A 16,307-nucleotide genomic window follows, 5' to 3' on the forward strand; every position below is an offset into this window, starting at 1 on the left:
GGTCATTTAATGCCGAATCTAGTTATTTTGGAAAGAACATTCATGTTGCATCCAGTTATTTTGTAGAAGGTTTTTATTCAAGTTCTTTAGGTCTTCAATTGCTAGTTTGTAGTGTTTGGTTTGGTTGTTTTATAGTGGATTTTATTGTTTTTGTTCCCTGCCCTGCAGAACATCAGTTTTGCAATGGGAGAGGGAAAAGGGTTACAATATTAATGTTGGTACATTTTAAGTTAGGAAACCAGTCAGGAAGTAGGAGAAATAGAAAGAGAAAGGGTGAATGGGAAGAAGGAAAAGGGGAAAAGGTGCAGAACATAATTAAGTTTTACAAAAAGAATTAGAAAAACAAAAAGCATCAATGTTAGGTGCATTTTGTCTCAGGGGGACAATATCTTCATACAGCCTGATCTGGTAGCACCAGTTTCTTCATCTTTAATGTATGTTCTGTCCAAAAACGGTACAATAATATTTTGGGGTCTTCTCCATGCCAGTTGCCTACAAAATTGGAAATATATCAAACTCCTACAAGAGTCCCCCCCCCCCCCAAGAACCAAGTAGATAAATTCAAAAGGATACAACTGTGGAATGTCTACGGGTTCCACTAGTATCAATCATTGTTGAATTCTTTCACATTAACAAGTCAGAAGTAAACTTGAAAATCTGTATGCACAAACATTTCAGATTATTATTTATAAGAATTATTCTTCGTGTTGACCTCCATTGACCTGTAAACACTACAAACTCGGGATTGCATTTATACAAACTTTACACTCGATGAAATTAAAAAGCATTGACAGATTCAATCAATAAAATGAGAACATGAAAATACCAATACAAAAACTTGTAAGTTGAGAGAAAGAGAAAGAAAGGCAAAGCTACAGGTACAGAGATAGATAGTAAGTTATGAAAATATATTTATGGCAATTAAGCTACACAGGAAACCGTCAGGTTAAAATGCATGGAATTCATATTACCGGGTGATATACAAGTCATCCACAGACAAACGTTTGCTGTATCACAGCTCTTCAGTGTTGTGAGACTAGCAACTACCAAGATACTGATTTTATATGCCTACTCTTTCTGCTTGTGTGGCAATAAAACTTCTCAAATGCATATGTGATGTTAGGCTATATAAAGTGTCAACTTTGGTCAAAATCGCCTTATCTTTCTTTCAGATTTTTTCGATTATCAATACTTATCGAAGACATTCCAATATAAAACCTATCTAAAAACACTGCTAGATACATAAAGTACATTTGTGCGAAATTTCATAGATTTTGTGCAAGGGATTAGCATCTAATTATAGTGCAGTGTATACCAAATTATATTTCTTTTTTTATGTTCACCCCTAACAAGGCATATCGCCAATTGGATGTAAGGGGCTACTATTTTGGACCATGCCTAGGAAAGATTAACATGTTGATTTACATTACATTTAAACTTCTGCATATCAGTACAATCAGTGAAGCAGGTAGCAGGAAGGGAATTCCAATGTCCAGCTGTTCGAGGAAGGAAACTATTAGAGTAGAAATTTTTCTGGCATTTAGAAACCTCAATAGTGAAGGGGTGTGATTTTGTCGCTAAGTGGATTTATGTATGTTGAGGGGGCACAAGTGCAACAAGTTCATCAGAGCACAACCCATTAAGATATTTGTAAAACGGGTACATTTCTAATTTTATTTATTTACTAGTAAGCCGCCTAGTGTTGCCCGGTCGTAAAATATGCATAAATATAATATTTTAATTAATGCAGATTTCTTATTTATTTATTATAAAAAAAATACCGTAGGTATTAAACTTAATGTTAAATTCCTTAAAAAATAAAATAAAACAACCAGAAAGAAACTGTGACATGAGCATGCAAGTATAGTTTTTTCTAAACAGTTTACTTCTTGTAAGTAAAAAAAATACACGAGCCGAGATCGAAACCAAAACTTAAAGATAATGAATCCAGTACGATAACCATTAGACCAGCTTGACAATCTTTAAAAAAGTGTTCTCAAATTAACTTATACTTAACATAAGGAATGTTTCCCAGTTGCACATGTGCACTCATGAAACAGTTGGAAATAGATAAAAATCTGATGGCCCCGCCGCCATGCACATTCCAATTTTGGCCCCTTAGCAGCCCTTTTTTCCTAATGAAAACAGATTAAAAAGGTTTCCACATGTCTGAATACTCTATACATCAAATTTCAAGTCTGTAGATCAAGAATTCGTTGAGTATATAGGTTGAGAATTGGCCTCTCACACACACACACATTCTCACTTTTATAGATATGTAGATTTGTAAAACAGGCACATTTCTAATTTTATTATTATTAGTGTCCTGTTGCTGTTGCTTTTATTTAATTAGCCTGGCTGCCCGGCATTGCCCGGGTGTTTGGAAGTGTGTGTTGAGCAAAAATAAAAAAACAAAAAGAAAAGTGGTAGTAGGCAGGCAGGCTCGAACCCATACTGTGAAGGAAGAAAAGAATGTGAAAAAAGAAAAGTGATGCGTTTGCTATTGTGACCACCGCCAAACTGTAAGTGATGTAGGTTTAAATTAAGGCTAGACAATCGAAAAGAGGGGATGATTTTCGAAAATATCGGCAAAAAAGCGACCTCTCCCTTTAGAAAAGTGTCTAGTTGAGGGTGAAGGAATTAATGTTTTTGGCCAGCTTTTCAATATTTGTCATCTGAAAGTTCGAGGTTTAAAACGATGCCAGTTTCGTCACGTTCCGACGTGTCTGTTTAAATGTATGCATGCATGCATATCTGCCTAAAACTTTTGACAGACAGGTACGATTTATATTATTGATTTCGATATTATAGTACCCACTATTTCTTAGAGTTGTTGTACATTTTGCTTAACTTCTTAAATACTTTTTCGTTGCTAAAATGATTACTAAAGCCCATTATAACTGATGTGGATATTGAACTTTGAGTTTATGTATGTATGTAGATGGGATATATATCCCTTACATATGGCTTGCAAGTATATTCATTTAAGTTTAATGTAACCTCTAAAGTGATAGATGAATAGAGATAAAGAGAGGGAGGATAAAAACAAAAAGGGGAATAAAGAGACATACGGTTTAAGAGACACAGAAAAAGAATATTAACACTTTGTAGCCAGACCGGAGATACAATAAATCATGAAAAATTTATGGGAAATAGAGAGAGATTGTACATTTTATCCTCATATATATATATATATATATATATATATATAACTCAATGTCAATGCGTGTATTATATTTGTGTGTTCCTATAGAAAAAAAATTAGAGCATTTACATCAAACATAAATGTGTATTCTTATGTAAAATTTACTTAAGACAATGGAAGTAGTTTCAAATCTCTAAGTACACTTCTTATTGCTTATGTAATTTAAATTATATGTATAAAATTTTCCGGGTAGGCAATGAATCTCTACATTATTCTCTATGTGCCAAATATCTAAATGTCTCTACCAGGGATTTTGTGGGTATTTCTTTTGTCGGTTATTTTACTTTTAGGCAAACACACAAACATACACACAGACAACTTTCTTAAACTTCAAGTACATACATTTGATTTAAATGAAATTTAAACCATATGCATAAGTTTTTCAACATTTTAGCTTTTTCCATCTATATTAAGGAAAAATTGGGAGAAAGAGGTCAGTAAAACAGTAATATTGTGTCATGAACACAGTGAAAAAAGTACATAGCGATCCTCGTTCAACCCTGATCAACATTGGGTCTTACTGCTAGTGTATAATAATGCAAAGACAAACACCAGAAATCATGTTCAATATAGATTTTTTTTTTTTAAGAGTATTCTGAAAACACAAAAATAAAATGGAATACTCTATCCAATTATTTGGCAGGGTGAATGGTAAAATAAAAACAAAAGAAAATTGTGTGTATCGATGACTTATTTGTTTTTGTGTACATCACTGCAAATCCATTCATCATGAGTAGTCAGACGAAGCATTGCATTAAAAAAAAAAAAAAAAAAAAATTTTTTTTTAAATTGTTTGGAACAAAATTATTTCACATTCTATGTACGAGCCCTTTTATGAAATAAATTGCTTAGTATTTATTTTAAGCACTAAGAATTTTTAATCTAAAACTTGGAAAAGATAGAGTAAGGCACAAATTTGTATTTTTATTAACTCCATAAGATGATACAACTGTTAAGATCATTATTCAAAAAGATTTAAAAAGATTTTCATTTGAACAAACTTCCTAGCTGAAACGAGTATTTAAAAGATAATCTAAATACATTTTTTCATGTAAAGAACATGATGCTAGCATGACAAATTAAAATTGACTAGTTGGCATTAAATATCGATTTGTCAAATTCAAAACTATTAATGATAAGCTTCAAGAAATATACAGATTTTACTTTATTATATAGATAACTAGCAGGGCTACTAAGCACTGCCCTGGATAAAAGTGTAACATATTTCTATTAAAATTTATATCTCTCCGTCTATCTTTCTCTTTTTCCCCATTCCCCCTCCCGCTTTTGTCTCCACATAACACATTTCTCTCTCTGGACATACACACAGAACCCCTTCTCAATAGAACGAGTCCGTACAAAGGAATTAACTCCTTGATTAAAATATCAGAAGCACTTCCCTTTAGGTAGTATATAATATGGCTGATCCACCCCCTATTAAATGTGCACCATTTTATGAGGGGGGGGGAATAAAGGAATCAATAGTTCTTTCCCTAAATTTTAGATATTTGGGGTAATGAAAATACCAACTTTGTGGGTATTTGTTTTGTCGTTTTTTACTTTTAGGCAGACACACAAACATACACATAGACAACTTCCCTTTAGATTATAGATTCTTTAATGTTAATGACGTATCAGCATATAACTGCAATTTGAACCTTATTCACTGCAGAAAAGTTGCTATTTTTGAAAAACGGAATTAAATTAACTTGAGCAAAAAAAAAAAAAAAATTACCTGGCTAAGTTGAGATCATGTCTGTGAAATTCAAGAGCTTTTCCATATTCCTGGAGGTAGAAGTAAGCGTTGCCAAGCTGACTGTAAATCGCACTCAGTGTAGCAAAGTCATCTGTTCCTGCCTTAACTGCAGCTTCAAAATACTGAACACCGGCATGGCAGTCCCCAGCTCGACAAAGGCGCTCGCCTTCTAGCGCAAGTTCCATACAGGAATACTCCATCGCCTGAAAAAAAAAAAAAAAAAAAAAAAAAAAAAATATATATATATAAAATAAACAAATAAAAAAAAAATAAATAAATGAATAAAGATAATGATAATAGTGATTGGGTGTCTGTATAATGAAGTATCAACCTTTTTATTTATAATAAATAAATCTAAAAAGGTTGATATGTCATAATATATTATAATTAATAATACTTATAAAGATGACTTGTGAAATAAAATACCTAGCCAGACACTGGGAATTCCAGGGTGGCTTTCTACTTTCTTTTACTAACAATGATATAGGTCTCAAAATGTACTCAAGGTCAGTATTCCTGAGTGGGCATTTCTTACACAATCCTCAGGAACTGTTGACAGAAATAGATCCAGAAGTGAAGCTTGCTGGCTCAGACGATCTGGGAATCAGATCGGAAATGTTACTGTCTATGTCAAGGAATGGGATATAAAAAAGTTATGGATGATGCTACCAGCTGTGCCTGTGTAGTGAGAGAAGCCAAGCCAATTATTGTGGTGGGCGTTAAAGTCACCAAATGCATGTATTTGGGCGCTAGTGTCAAGGAAGAGTGCTGCATCTATGCTGTCAGAGACATGATTGATTAGAGTACAGTCCTGGGTCGAGGAAGAGTGATAAAGAAAATATAGGTAGCTAACGCTATGTTGTCAAGTTAGTTTAAAGCACATGAAGGCCTGGTCATCTGATTCTAGTTTAGATTCCCTAGTCATGGGGCGTTACAAATATAGACTTCAAGTCTGTGCACGTGTCAGAGTCCTTAAAACAAAGTGGAAGATAACCAGACATGTTAAAGATGTTACAGGGGATGGAGGAGTGCAAGTTAGTTTCACTTAGTGCTAAGATATTCGGGTAGTTTTTACATCATTTAAGTCCGTTCCAAGTCCATGGACATTTGTAAATGTAAGCCTTAAAGGAGAAGGCAAATCGTTGTTCGAGTGCATGTCTGGTTTGATCTCTTATTTTGGATTGAGCTGTCATTTCATTTTATATTATATTACAGGTTCGTCAAAAATGTCAAGTTTGGTTTAGAAAGCTATGATAGTCAATAAAATAAGGAAACAATTCACTTTATTTTATGAGATTATCATGTTTAGAAGATAGTTATTGAAAGTAAAATGGAATATCACTCAGAAAAAAATAAGAGGAAACAAGAGTTCTGAATCTGTTCAAGTGCATTTTCTACTCTCATAATATCTCAAGATATCAGGTTCGATGATATATCAATTCACACAGATAACGCAACATACATACAGTCAGACAAACTCAGTAAAGTGAAGAGTTACTGACCTATCGAAATTGTTAATGTATTGCTAATGTTTAAGGAAACTGTACTTCTGCCTTCATTAATTAATCGTAAAGATAGGCAGTTCTTGACTGTAGCAATAAAAAAAAAAGTCATCACTTGTCAAGGCCCAAAACTACTCAGGGGATAAAGGTTAATGAGATGCATAGATTAAGACTTGGATCATTATGAATACTATGAGAGGATTGATAATCTCTGCATGCCATCGATTAAAAAAACTATCCAGGAAATAGCAATTCTTTCTTGGAAGCATACCAGTTTTGGTTTAGAAAACTATAGTAGTCAATGAAATAAGGGAACAGTTCACTTTACTTTATGTATGAGCTTACTATGTTTAGAGGATGATTATCGAAATTAAAATATATGTAACATACATAGTAAAACAGCCTCCATGGACCATTGCAAAATAGGGAGGGGGGAGAGTTATGAGGCTGCCGAAAGTAAACCCAAAGTCTGCTTTTTACTCTCCATAATAGAAACCATAAACATGCCCAGCCGAAGAGCTCTTACAGAGGTGAGGAAAGCAAGGCAATCCCAGAGAGGTTAGGGTTAGTCAAATGAGCTTATGGAAAACTGACCTTATAGGTTACTAAAGATAGCACTTTTCCAAGGATGCTTAATAGCAAATACCACTTAATCACGTCTGATCCTTTTATGGAAAGATGCAACATTCCATGGAGAATTGAAACGTTGTTTTGGGCCAGGTTTTCAGATGAAAAAGTGCCAACAAGTTGTTGCAAGATTAGTGGCTGGATTGGAAACAAACCTGACATACTGATAAAAGAGAATAAGGAGGGAGTAGCAAGCCTAGTTAAAGCAAATGTCCCTGATGATGCTGGCTTAAACAGAGCTAAGAGATAGACGATAACTGAATACCAATGTCTTATGTATAACATGAGAAACTGGAATCTTAGGAAAATTCCTATCATATCTAGTAATTATAGGAGAAACTGGACTCCTGAAGAAAGAATTTAAATAACTACTTGGTGAATATACCCGGTGAACAAAGTGAAAGACAGAACCAAACACTTGAACTTGAAAGAAACAAGAAACTGAAAAGAAAAAGAAATGGTATGAATATGATCTGTTTATATAAAAAAAGTAGAAGTTTTAGTAATTAGTAATTGTTGTCTTGGTGCTGCTCACACTGAAGATGGAACCTTCAACCTTCAGAAGAGTGCCACTAAAACTGAACTTTACCTAGTATTTTATCAGTTATGCCACGGATCTTCTACCCAGTCATGGCAGACAGAACAAGACTATGCTAATCCTGAGGATTAAAGTGTTTCGTTCAAAATTGCATGCAGATTCCTGGAGTTCGATAAGGTACATTTGAAGAAGATCAGAGGTTATATCGAATTGAGAATATCATTCAAAATGAGAACAGTCGTTCAAATTAACACAAATTATCAGTCCTCATCTTAAAAATCTAGAAACACGAGTTCAGATGTCTGTTTCACTAATACATGTTTCATCCAAGAGTAGGGATAATTCCTATTTGTTTCTCTTGCAATCCATTTTTTTCTTTTTGGAGGGCAAGAGAAACAAACAGGGATTATCCTTGCTCTTCAATGAAACTTGCATTAGAGAAAAAATGCTGCCCAAATATATTAATGTCTGTTTCAGTAAACTTTAAGATTAAAAATTTTTTTATTATTACAATTACTTTTTTTTTATTGTAATTTATAATTTTATTATTGTTAGTGCTGTTATTAGCATTTTCATTTTTAGTAGTAGCATTGTCACACGGAGGCATTCTTGAGAAGTTATTTACAAATATTTTTTTTAATAAAATAAGATTGGCATCGGATGCAATTTTTCGATATGATGATTAATATTCCTCTATTTGTAATTTGTGCTATTTAAAAGCGACCCAGGCGATTGAATCGTTTTTTTTTTTTATTATTAGGGAGGGACTTAGCCCTAGCCCAGTTGTCCAAAACAGTAATATTGCCATGCAGAGGTACTATTGAGAAATAGTTTACAAAAAAGTGAGATCTTACAATTTTTAAGAATTTACATTTTTTTAATTATTTTTCTATTTAAAAGCTCAACCCATTTTACTCTTAGTAATTAAGGTATACACACACACACAATATATATATATATATATATATATATATATATATATATATATATATATATATTTGGAGAGTGGGAGAGCAGAGGATAAAACCTTTATTTAAAACTACAGTGGAGGTACCCAATCGTCCAAAATTTAAAGCAATCTATTTGATTTACTTGAAAACAATAAATACTTAAGAAAATAAGTATTTTAAAATACTAGTGAGAGAGGGAAGGTAGCAAATATTTGCAATTATCCTCGGCTCACAACTTAGTTAAATTACTTTTATTTATTTACAAAAGTACTTTTTCATAATTATGCATCTTTTTATATATATATATATATATATATATATATATATACTAGCAGGGGTGCCTGGCGTTGCTCGGGTGTTTGGAGGTGTATGCTGTGCAAAAAAAGCAAAAAAAACAAAAAAAATGGTTAATTTTTTTAAAACTTTGACCCCTATTATGACCCCTTAAAATTTATAGTTTCGGGCTCAAATCACTTTAAGTTAGATCCAGGTTCAAGGAACCTATATCTAAAATTTCAAGTGTCTAGACCCAAAATTGTCAGAGGGGTTTGGTAGAGTTGAAATTTGACCCCTTAACAGCCAAATTTCTGGCTGACACCCGTCACATCGATTTTCCCAAATCTCAGTACCCGGTATTTCAAATTTCGAGTCTATAGACTAAAAATTGACAGAGTTATTGCGTAGGGAAATGTACACAGACAGACACGTTCACTTTATATATATATATATATATATATATATATATATATAATATATATATATATATATATATATAGGTTAAATCCTATTGTAATCACCTAAAAAATACTTAAAGTGAAATGGGTTCTTTTCTGATTTTTTTTTTTTTTTTTCCAGAATTGATACTCCAATATATTATTTAAGCTAATATTTTCTCTGGGCAATGCTTGGACACGGATCCTGCCAGTTATTTTTACAAAGACTTTCACAAGCAGATTTTTAATTACCCAAAGATGCAAGTTATATTTTCAATAAATATTTTGTTTATTCTTGATTACATAATTCAATTATCATTTGCCTTCTTTCTAATTTTGTCCTTGCTCAGATTTTTTTTAATTCCTGCGCAAAAAAAAAAAAAAAAAAAAAAAAAAAAGAAATCATTATGTCTAAGAACGTTTAATGTGAGCACATAGATCTTTTCATAACAAAAACAATGGTATCAAATTTAGTTTAGTAGTTCAATTAGCCACTGGAAAATTTGTCGGAAAATTAAAATTGGCTGCCTTGTGTGCAATTGGTCGGGAAACCAATTTTCCATGTATAACTAAAATGTAGCCTTTGAACAGATGAAAACTCTTCACAAATTTAATGTAAACTTGTGTTAAATTAAAGTTAATCAAACCAGAAGCAATGATTACATCGAACCAGTGTTAATATTAGGTAAAATCATTACTTTTTAAAAGAAAAAGTTCAAGAATGATACAGCTCAACTATTACTGTTTATAAAGGATGTATGCTAGCAGCTAAGATATTGAAGCTTAATAGGATTTGTATAATGCAAAAACAAACAGAAACAATTTGATAACAGGGCAAAAATTTCATTCACTAAAGTTTTTCAAATTTAATTTTTTTGTGAAAGACAACTAAAATACTTGAATATATAAATGGTGCTGAAAGAAAATTTCTTAGCACTTTGTGTCAATAACGCGGTTAATGCGATACTGAGTTGAACAGTTGAGTGCAAAGAGGTCAACAAAGGTTACCAGTGACAGATCAAACTCATTGATTTCCACTGACAAACATGTACCTGTGTTACTAGAAAGTGGTTTGGTGTATTTTGGGTGTAAGTTAACAGGAATTACAGCCCCATAAACACCTTCATATAAAAAAAGAGGGAGCATATGCTTAGGAAGTTAGTTTACGATCTTCAGGGGCAACAACTACAGGGGTACTATGTAGGGATTTGGGCATCAAGATGTTGGTTCACGTTGCACTTGAACTTCTGCACGTCAATACAGTTGGGGAAGCAGGGACCTAGAATGGAATTCCAAAGTCTAGCAGTTCTGGGGAAGAAACTACTGGAGTAGAAAGATCTTTTATATCTAGGGATCTCTACAGTGTGGGGGTGGGATTTTACAGCCTGTCGGGTCTGTCGATGGTGTTCACGTCGTGGGGGCACAAGTGATTGCAGTTCGTCAGAGCATTCACCATTATAATACTTGTAGAACAGGCAGAGGGATGCAATGTTTCGTCGATGGGACAGAGGCTGAAGCTTAGATGCCAGTTCAGGGCCTATCAGATTTGCAACTCTCTTTTGAACCTTGTCAAGGAGCGAGAGACTAGTAGCCGATGCACCAGCCCAAATATGACAGCAATACTCCATACATGGGCGAATGGTTGCCTTATAGAAGTACAGGATACTTTCGGGTGTCAGTAGTTTTCTAGCACGGTAGAGAGAGCCCACCTTCCTTGCAGCGGCCCTGGCAATGCCCTCGATGTAATTGTTCCAACTCATGTTTCCTGTGAACGTTAGGCCAAGGAGCTTGAAAGACGTACTCTCAGATAAAGAGTCGTTGGCCATTGCTATAGGTGGTAGAGAAGGTTTCTTGTAATTATTGAATGAAACTAGTTTTAGTCTTGGCGGCATTGAACGTGACCATCCATTTTTGTCCCCATTCCACTACAGATTGGAAGTCATCTTCTAGTGTTTCTGCCATTTTTTCAGATACGTGTTCATTTGTTTTCCTGTCATGTCTGCTATAGAGTGTGGTGTCATCAGCATATATACCCATCTCAGAGGAAATTTTGTCGGGGAGGTCATTTATGAATATCAGGAACAGTAGAGGTCCAAGGATCTAGGGCACTCCTGCATTCATATCATATTGTTTAGATGTACGACCGTCGAGGACAACCTGGATTTTTCTCTTATCTAAGAAGGATTTAATTATGTTAAGTATTCTACCAATGATGCCGTATGATCTAATCTTTCTGAGGAGACCCTCATGCCATACCCTGTCAAAAGCCTTAGATATATCTAGAGCCACCGCTCTGCCCTCCCCCGCTTTGTCCAGTGAATGGTATATACGTTCAGAGATTACAGTTAGGATGTCTGCTGTGGAACGGGCTTGTCTAAATCCATATTGTTTGTCAGTCAGAAGTTTAGCATCGGTAAGGTGATGGACTAGAGCATGGTTAATTAAGGTCTCAAATATTTTGGCAAAAAGTGGGAGGAGGCTAATGGGGCGATAATTTAATGGGTCAGTCCTTTCGCCAGAATTCTTGAATACTGGTACAACAGAAGCAGTTTTCCAACAGCCTGGAAAGCAAGCTTCATTAAGGCATTTGTTGTAGAGTTTGGAGAGAACTGGAGCTACTTCAGCTGAGCACTTTTTTAATAGCACAACTTGGATGAGATCGGGTCCACATGCTTTTGAAGTGTCAAGGTTTTTTATGATAGCATGTACTTGAGCAGGGGTGATTTGTAGATCGTCTAGCATGGCGTCTGTCCGCATAGGAAATTGAGGTAGGGGGTGGTTGGAAGGGTCCAGTGTGGAGTTTGAGGCAAACCGACTGGCAAGCATGTTAGCCTTTTTGGTTGCTGAGCAAACAACCTCGTGATTGTTGGTTAGTGGAGTTGAATAGAAGATGAAGATTCTCGGGAAGCAATGAAAGGTAGCTATGTATAGACGATGAATCAATTGATAAATTCCCATCCTCCTAAGGATAGGCAGAGAACAGGTGTGACATTCGACTGTGAAACAAATAAGTTCTAATTATCCAGAAATCAGACTTGTGTTGTTGTTATGAGCTTTTCTTCCAGGTGAGCCAACATTGTCAAAAGATGTGAAGATATAAAAAAGTATGTTCTGCTTTTATTTTATAACCCCCCCCCCAAAGGGCTGATATGCTGTAAATATGAACATTTACGCAGGGATCATGTATCCCCCCCCCCATGCCCATTAGATCTAGTTGAATCTTTCAAAAGTTAGAGAATAAGAGTTGGAGTCGTGCATTTTGATTAGCAACTCCACAACCTTGGTTGCATCAACAATTGTCTAAATAATCGGTCATCTTCGTGAAGCAAAACCTGAAGGAAAGAACCACGTGCTCATTCCAAAGACTTTGCTTACAACCAAAATAGGCTCAAGTAGCATAATCTCATTTTTATCTCTTCATGCAAAATGGTGCCAAGGGCTCTCTAACAGCAGCAGATATTCCCAACCTTGAGAGTGAGGGGGGGGGGATCTTTTAAAAGAAAGAAGCTTTCACCTTTCATAAGATCTATATGTTGAATTTCCGGCATATTCTTCAGTCACAGATACGATTTTGACAAAATAAAAAAAAAATAAGCACTAGATTCACAATGGCTGCATAAAAATGTATTTTCTTTCCAGAGAATAATGTGCAGCAGTATGTGATTGGAACAATGGATATTTTCACAGACTATGGAATCACCAAGTACCAATTCTTCAGAATCTATTTTATGGAAATCGCCACTTGATGTAAAGAGCTAAAAACAAAAAGCAAAACAAAATACAACATCAAACAAAAAAACTACTTCAAGGTTAAAAACTATTCAATGATAAATATTGGATAGATTCCGACCCAGAAAACAGCAATTTTTCCCCCTTAACAGAGATATCGCTCACGGAACGTGAGGAATAAAGAATTAAGAGAAGTGAGTTATTGCTGTCATTTATGTGCCAACTAACTGAAGGGTCCATCTATGCCAAGTTTCTCCAACATTCTTTTTTTTTGCATGGCAATTTAATTATAAAGTGTTATTACAAAACGACAGCTTCTTTGCAAACTTCAAATTCAGTATCAATAAACACTTGTCATAGACTAAAATAAAAAAGTTAGTAAATTCTGTAAATTTCATTATTTTCGATCCTCACAATATCCTTTATCATTCAACTGAAAATCCATCTCCTTAATTCTGATATTCAAGTGGATACCTTAGTAAATGGTAATTCATCCCCCCCCCAAAAAGGCATAACTAAGTTTGCTATAGTAATATCGTTTTAATCTATAAAACAATGACTATACATGCAGAAAAATTCAAACAGCCCAACACTACGCAAGCTAACAAAAAAAAATGAAAATAAACAAAATAAAAAAAGCAGCAATTTCATAATCAGTTGGAAAACGATAAAATCAATACGATCTTACAACAAAAGTGCATCCTCTTAACCTTGTTAGTAATTACTGAAAGAAAACATCACATAATCCCTAGGATTTCACAGGGTGCTTTATTTCTTATGAACCTTAACACTGAAGAATACAAATTGTCTCTCAGTGAGCCTACTTCTGTGATATCTTCATGTAGATAAAGGACTTACTAAAGAGTTGCACAACTCTTGAAGATAAAGGGTTAAAGTCTCAGCATCCATTAATATATTAACACCTCCATACAAAACAGTTGTTATAATAACACATCTCTGATAAAAACACAACTAAATAAATTAGAACGATTTCCAGGGGCATTAATGAGAGTAACTATCTTTCAGTCTAATTCGAACCAAATTGCTAAATACAAACACAAAATAACCAGCGACTCCCGATGCAATCTTCTACCTAGAAGCACATACAAGCTAAATTAGGGTCTTCTCTGGAGATATCCCTACCACACGGAAAGAAATGTTTAAAGATAGAGTACCGCGATCACAAATATACAAAATAAAAATAACATTCCTAAGTTATTAAAAAGATGAAATACAAGATTAAGATATAAAAGCAAACTTAAAATCATAATTATATATATATATATATATATATATATATATATATATATTCTTTGTTATATCTATATTTTATCGAAATCCGTTTCTTGACAATTTTAATGAATTAGTTGACATATCTATAAATATAACTTAAAAAAAATATAAATAAATGCTCTTAAAGCAGTTAAACTAAATTATCTCCCTTAAATTATTGCAATTTAAATATAATTAACTTTACTCGATTATCAGCATTTTCGGAACTGTTCGGTGACTGTGACAGTTGTATGGAAATGATAAGAAAAGAAAAAAAATTATTGCATTCTGAATGTTTTATTTTATTTCTTTTAATCCTTAAAACATGTTCTCGACACTACTCCATCTTCTGAAGTAAATTATGAACAGTTTTCTGATCTGCTGGGTTTTCAAATCTCATTTTTCTATTTACATTTTGTTTTGGGTTTTTAACAAGGTTCTGTTTTTATCATAAACAGAAAAAAAGAAACAGGTAGTTTATTATACGGATTTTTTTTTAAACACTTGTAAATCCAGTATTTTGCTTTGTGAATAATTATAATAAAATGATATACTTATTTCAAGATTATTAAACCGAAAACAGGACTAAGGACAACTAAATATTTTCGTTTACTAACCAAATAGGAAAGTTACTCGCCAAATCCACATGATTTTTGGAATAGGATATCTTTGTTTGTGACGAGTATGTACATCTTTATTATTTTTAAAATAAGTGCAATCTAAAATCTCACCTGTCTGTTTAAATGTATGTATGTCTGCCTAAAACTTTCGACAGAGGTAATGGATTTTCGCAAGCTCAGTATCGTTTTGAAGCTTGACCCTTTGGATAACAAATCTCGAAAAATTGGCTAAAAACATTAATCCCTTCACCCTCAATTGGGCTCTTTATAGGGAAGGGTCTCTTTTTTCGTCGATATTTTCGAAAGTCATCCCCTCTTTTTGATTGACTAGCCTTAATTTTAATCTTTTTTTTTTTTCAGCTCCGACTTAAACTCTGAACATTTTAACGGTACTTATCTTGTAGTTTTTAAAATCTTTTTTGTCAAATATACTATGATTAACCAACACGGTTTTCTAATATTTAAAAAAAAAAGAAGAATTTTCCAAATCAAAACTGCACTATTATTTAAACTCAGAAAAGCGCAGCTTTTTCTCTGCAGTATGCATTATTTTTAACTAGTCTAAACTGAATATGTAACCCAAACGGTATTACTCTAAACCAGTTTTTAAACGAGTTTTTCAAATCTAAATTAATACTAAATAACCCGACTTCACGAATTGATAAACGTTCCATGATCGTGTTTTACTTTTAAGGTAAAGCTAGAATGCTCGAACATTCTAACTCGAGATAGATAAAGCCAAAAACATCCATGCATTAATATGGGAGGGGAGACTATTTTTAAATATCGTCTTAAACTGGGAATGGAGCAACGGACTTATATTAAATAGATATTAATAAGTCCTTTATACCTAACTTGTTTTGTTGTTTTTACCTTTTCATTTTTTTAAATGGAGAGTAGATAATGCACTGTGGATGTGTTATCGCTTCTCCTTTTTTGTCCCTCAGACCTCATTTCCAATGAGTGATTTTTCTGACAAAGTGTGAGGAAAAAGCTGCTTTCCAGGTGGGTAGTACTTCGTGAACAGTAGCCGGAGATGTCGGAAACTTTCTGTTTCTATGTATATCCTTGTGGCCATGTGACTAGTAAGGGTGCTGGAGGTAAATGTTTTATCTGAGCTGATGTTACCTGCCTGATAGTCAGGGACCCGAACCTTGGAATAACCACTAAGGAGGCTGTCCTATCAGCAGGTACAAAGTACTGGGGCTGCTGTATTGCCATTTGGTGAATGGATTCTGGACCATGCAGTAGTTTCTGGTGGGGCCTCTCGATACCATACTAGTGGGTAATTGTTACGACTTTACCTTATGTACTACAAAAGAAAAAAAAAAAAAATTCCTGTCTTTTTCTCTCTTACTTTCCCTCTCTGTCCTGCTCTCACCAAGTTTGTCAACC

The 16,307-nt window shown here is 34.0% G+C and overlaps 1 protein-coding gene across 2 annotated transcripts in view; it reads right to left on the minus strand.

The window, feature by feature from the left end:
* The window catches only part of LOC145254851 (G-protein-signaling modulator 2-like), a 635,388-nt gene that overhangs the window by 407,180 nt on the left and 211,901 nt on the right, over positions 1 to 16,307 (minus strand). For both annotated transcript variants that reach the window (XM_080113701.1, XM_080113700.1), the window contains one exon: positions 4,941 to 5,164. In XM_080113701.1, coding sequence (XP_079969827.1) covers positions 4,941 to 5,161 — 221 coding nt within the window. In that variant the 5' untranslated portion in view covers positions 5,162 to 5,164. The remainder of the gene's footprint in view (positions 1 to 4,940; positions 5,165 to 16,307) is intronic.

This window comes from Euprymna scolopes, chromosome 30 (assembly GCF_053919585.1).
Source record: "Euprymna scolopes isolate OS-2025 chromosome 30, ASM5391958v1, whole genome shotgun sequence".
In the NCBI taxonomy this organism is placed as follows: domain Eukaryota; kingdom Metazoa; phylum Mollusca; class Cephalopoda; order Sepiida; family Sepiolidae; genus Euprymna; species Euprymna scolopes.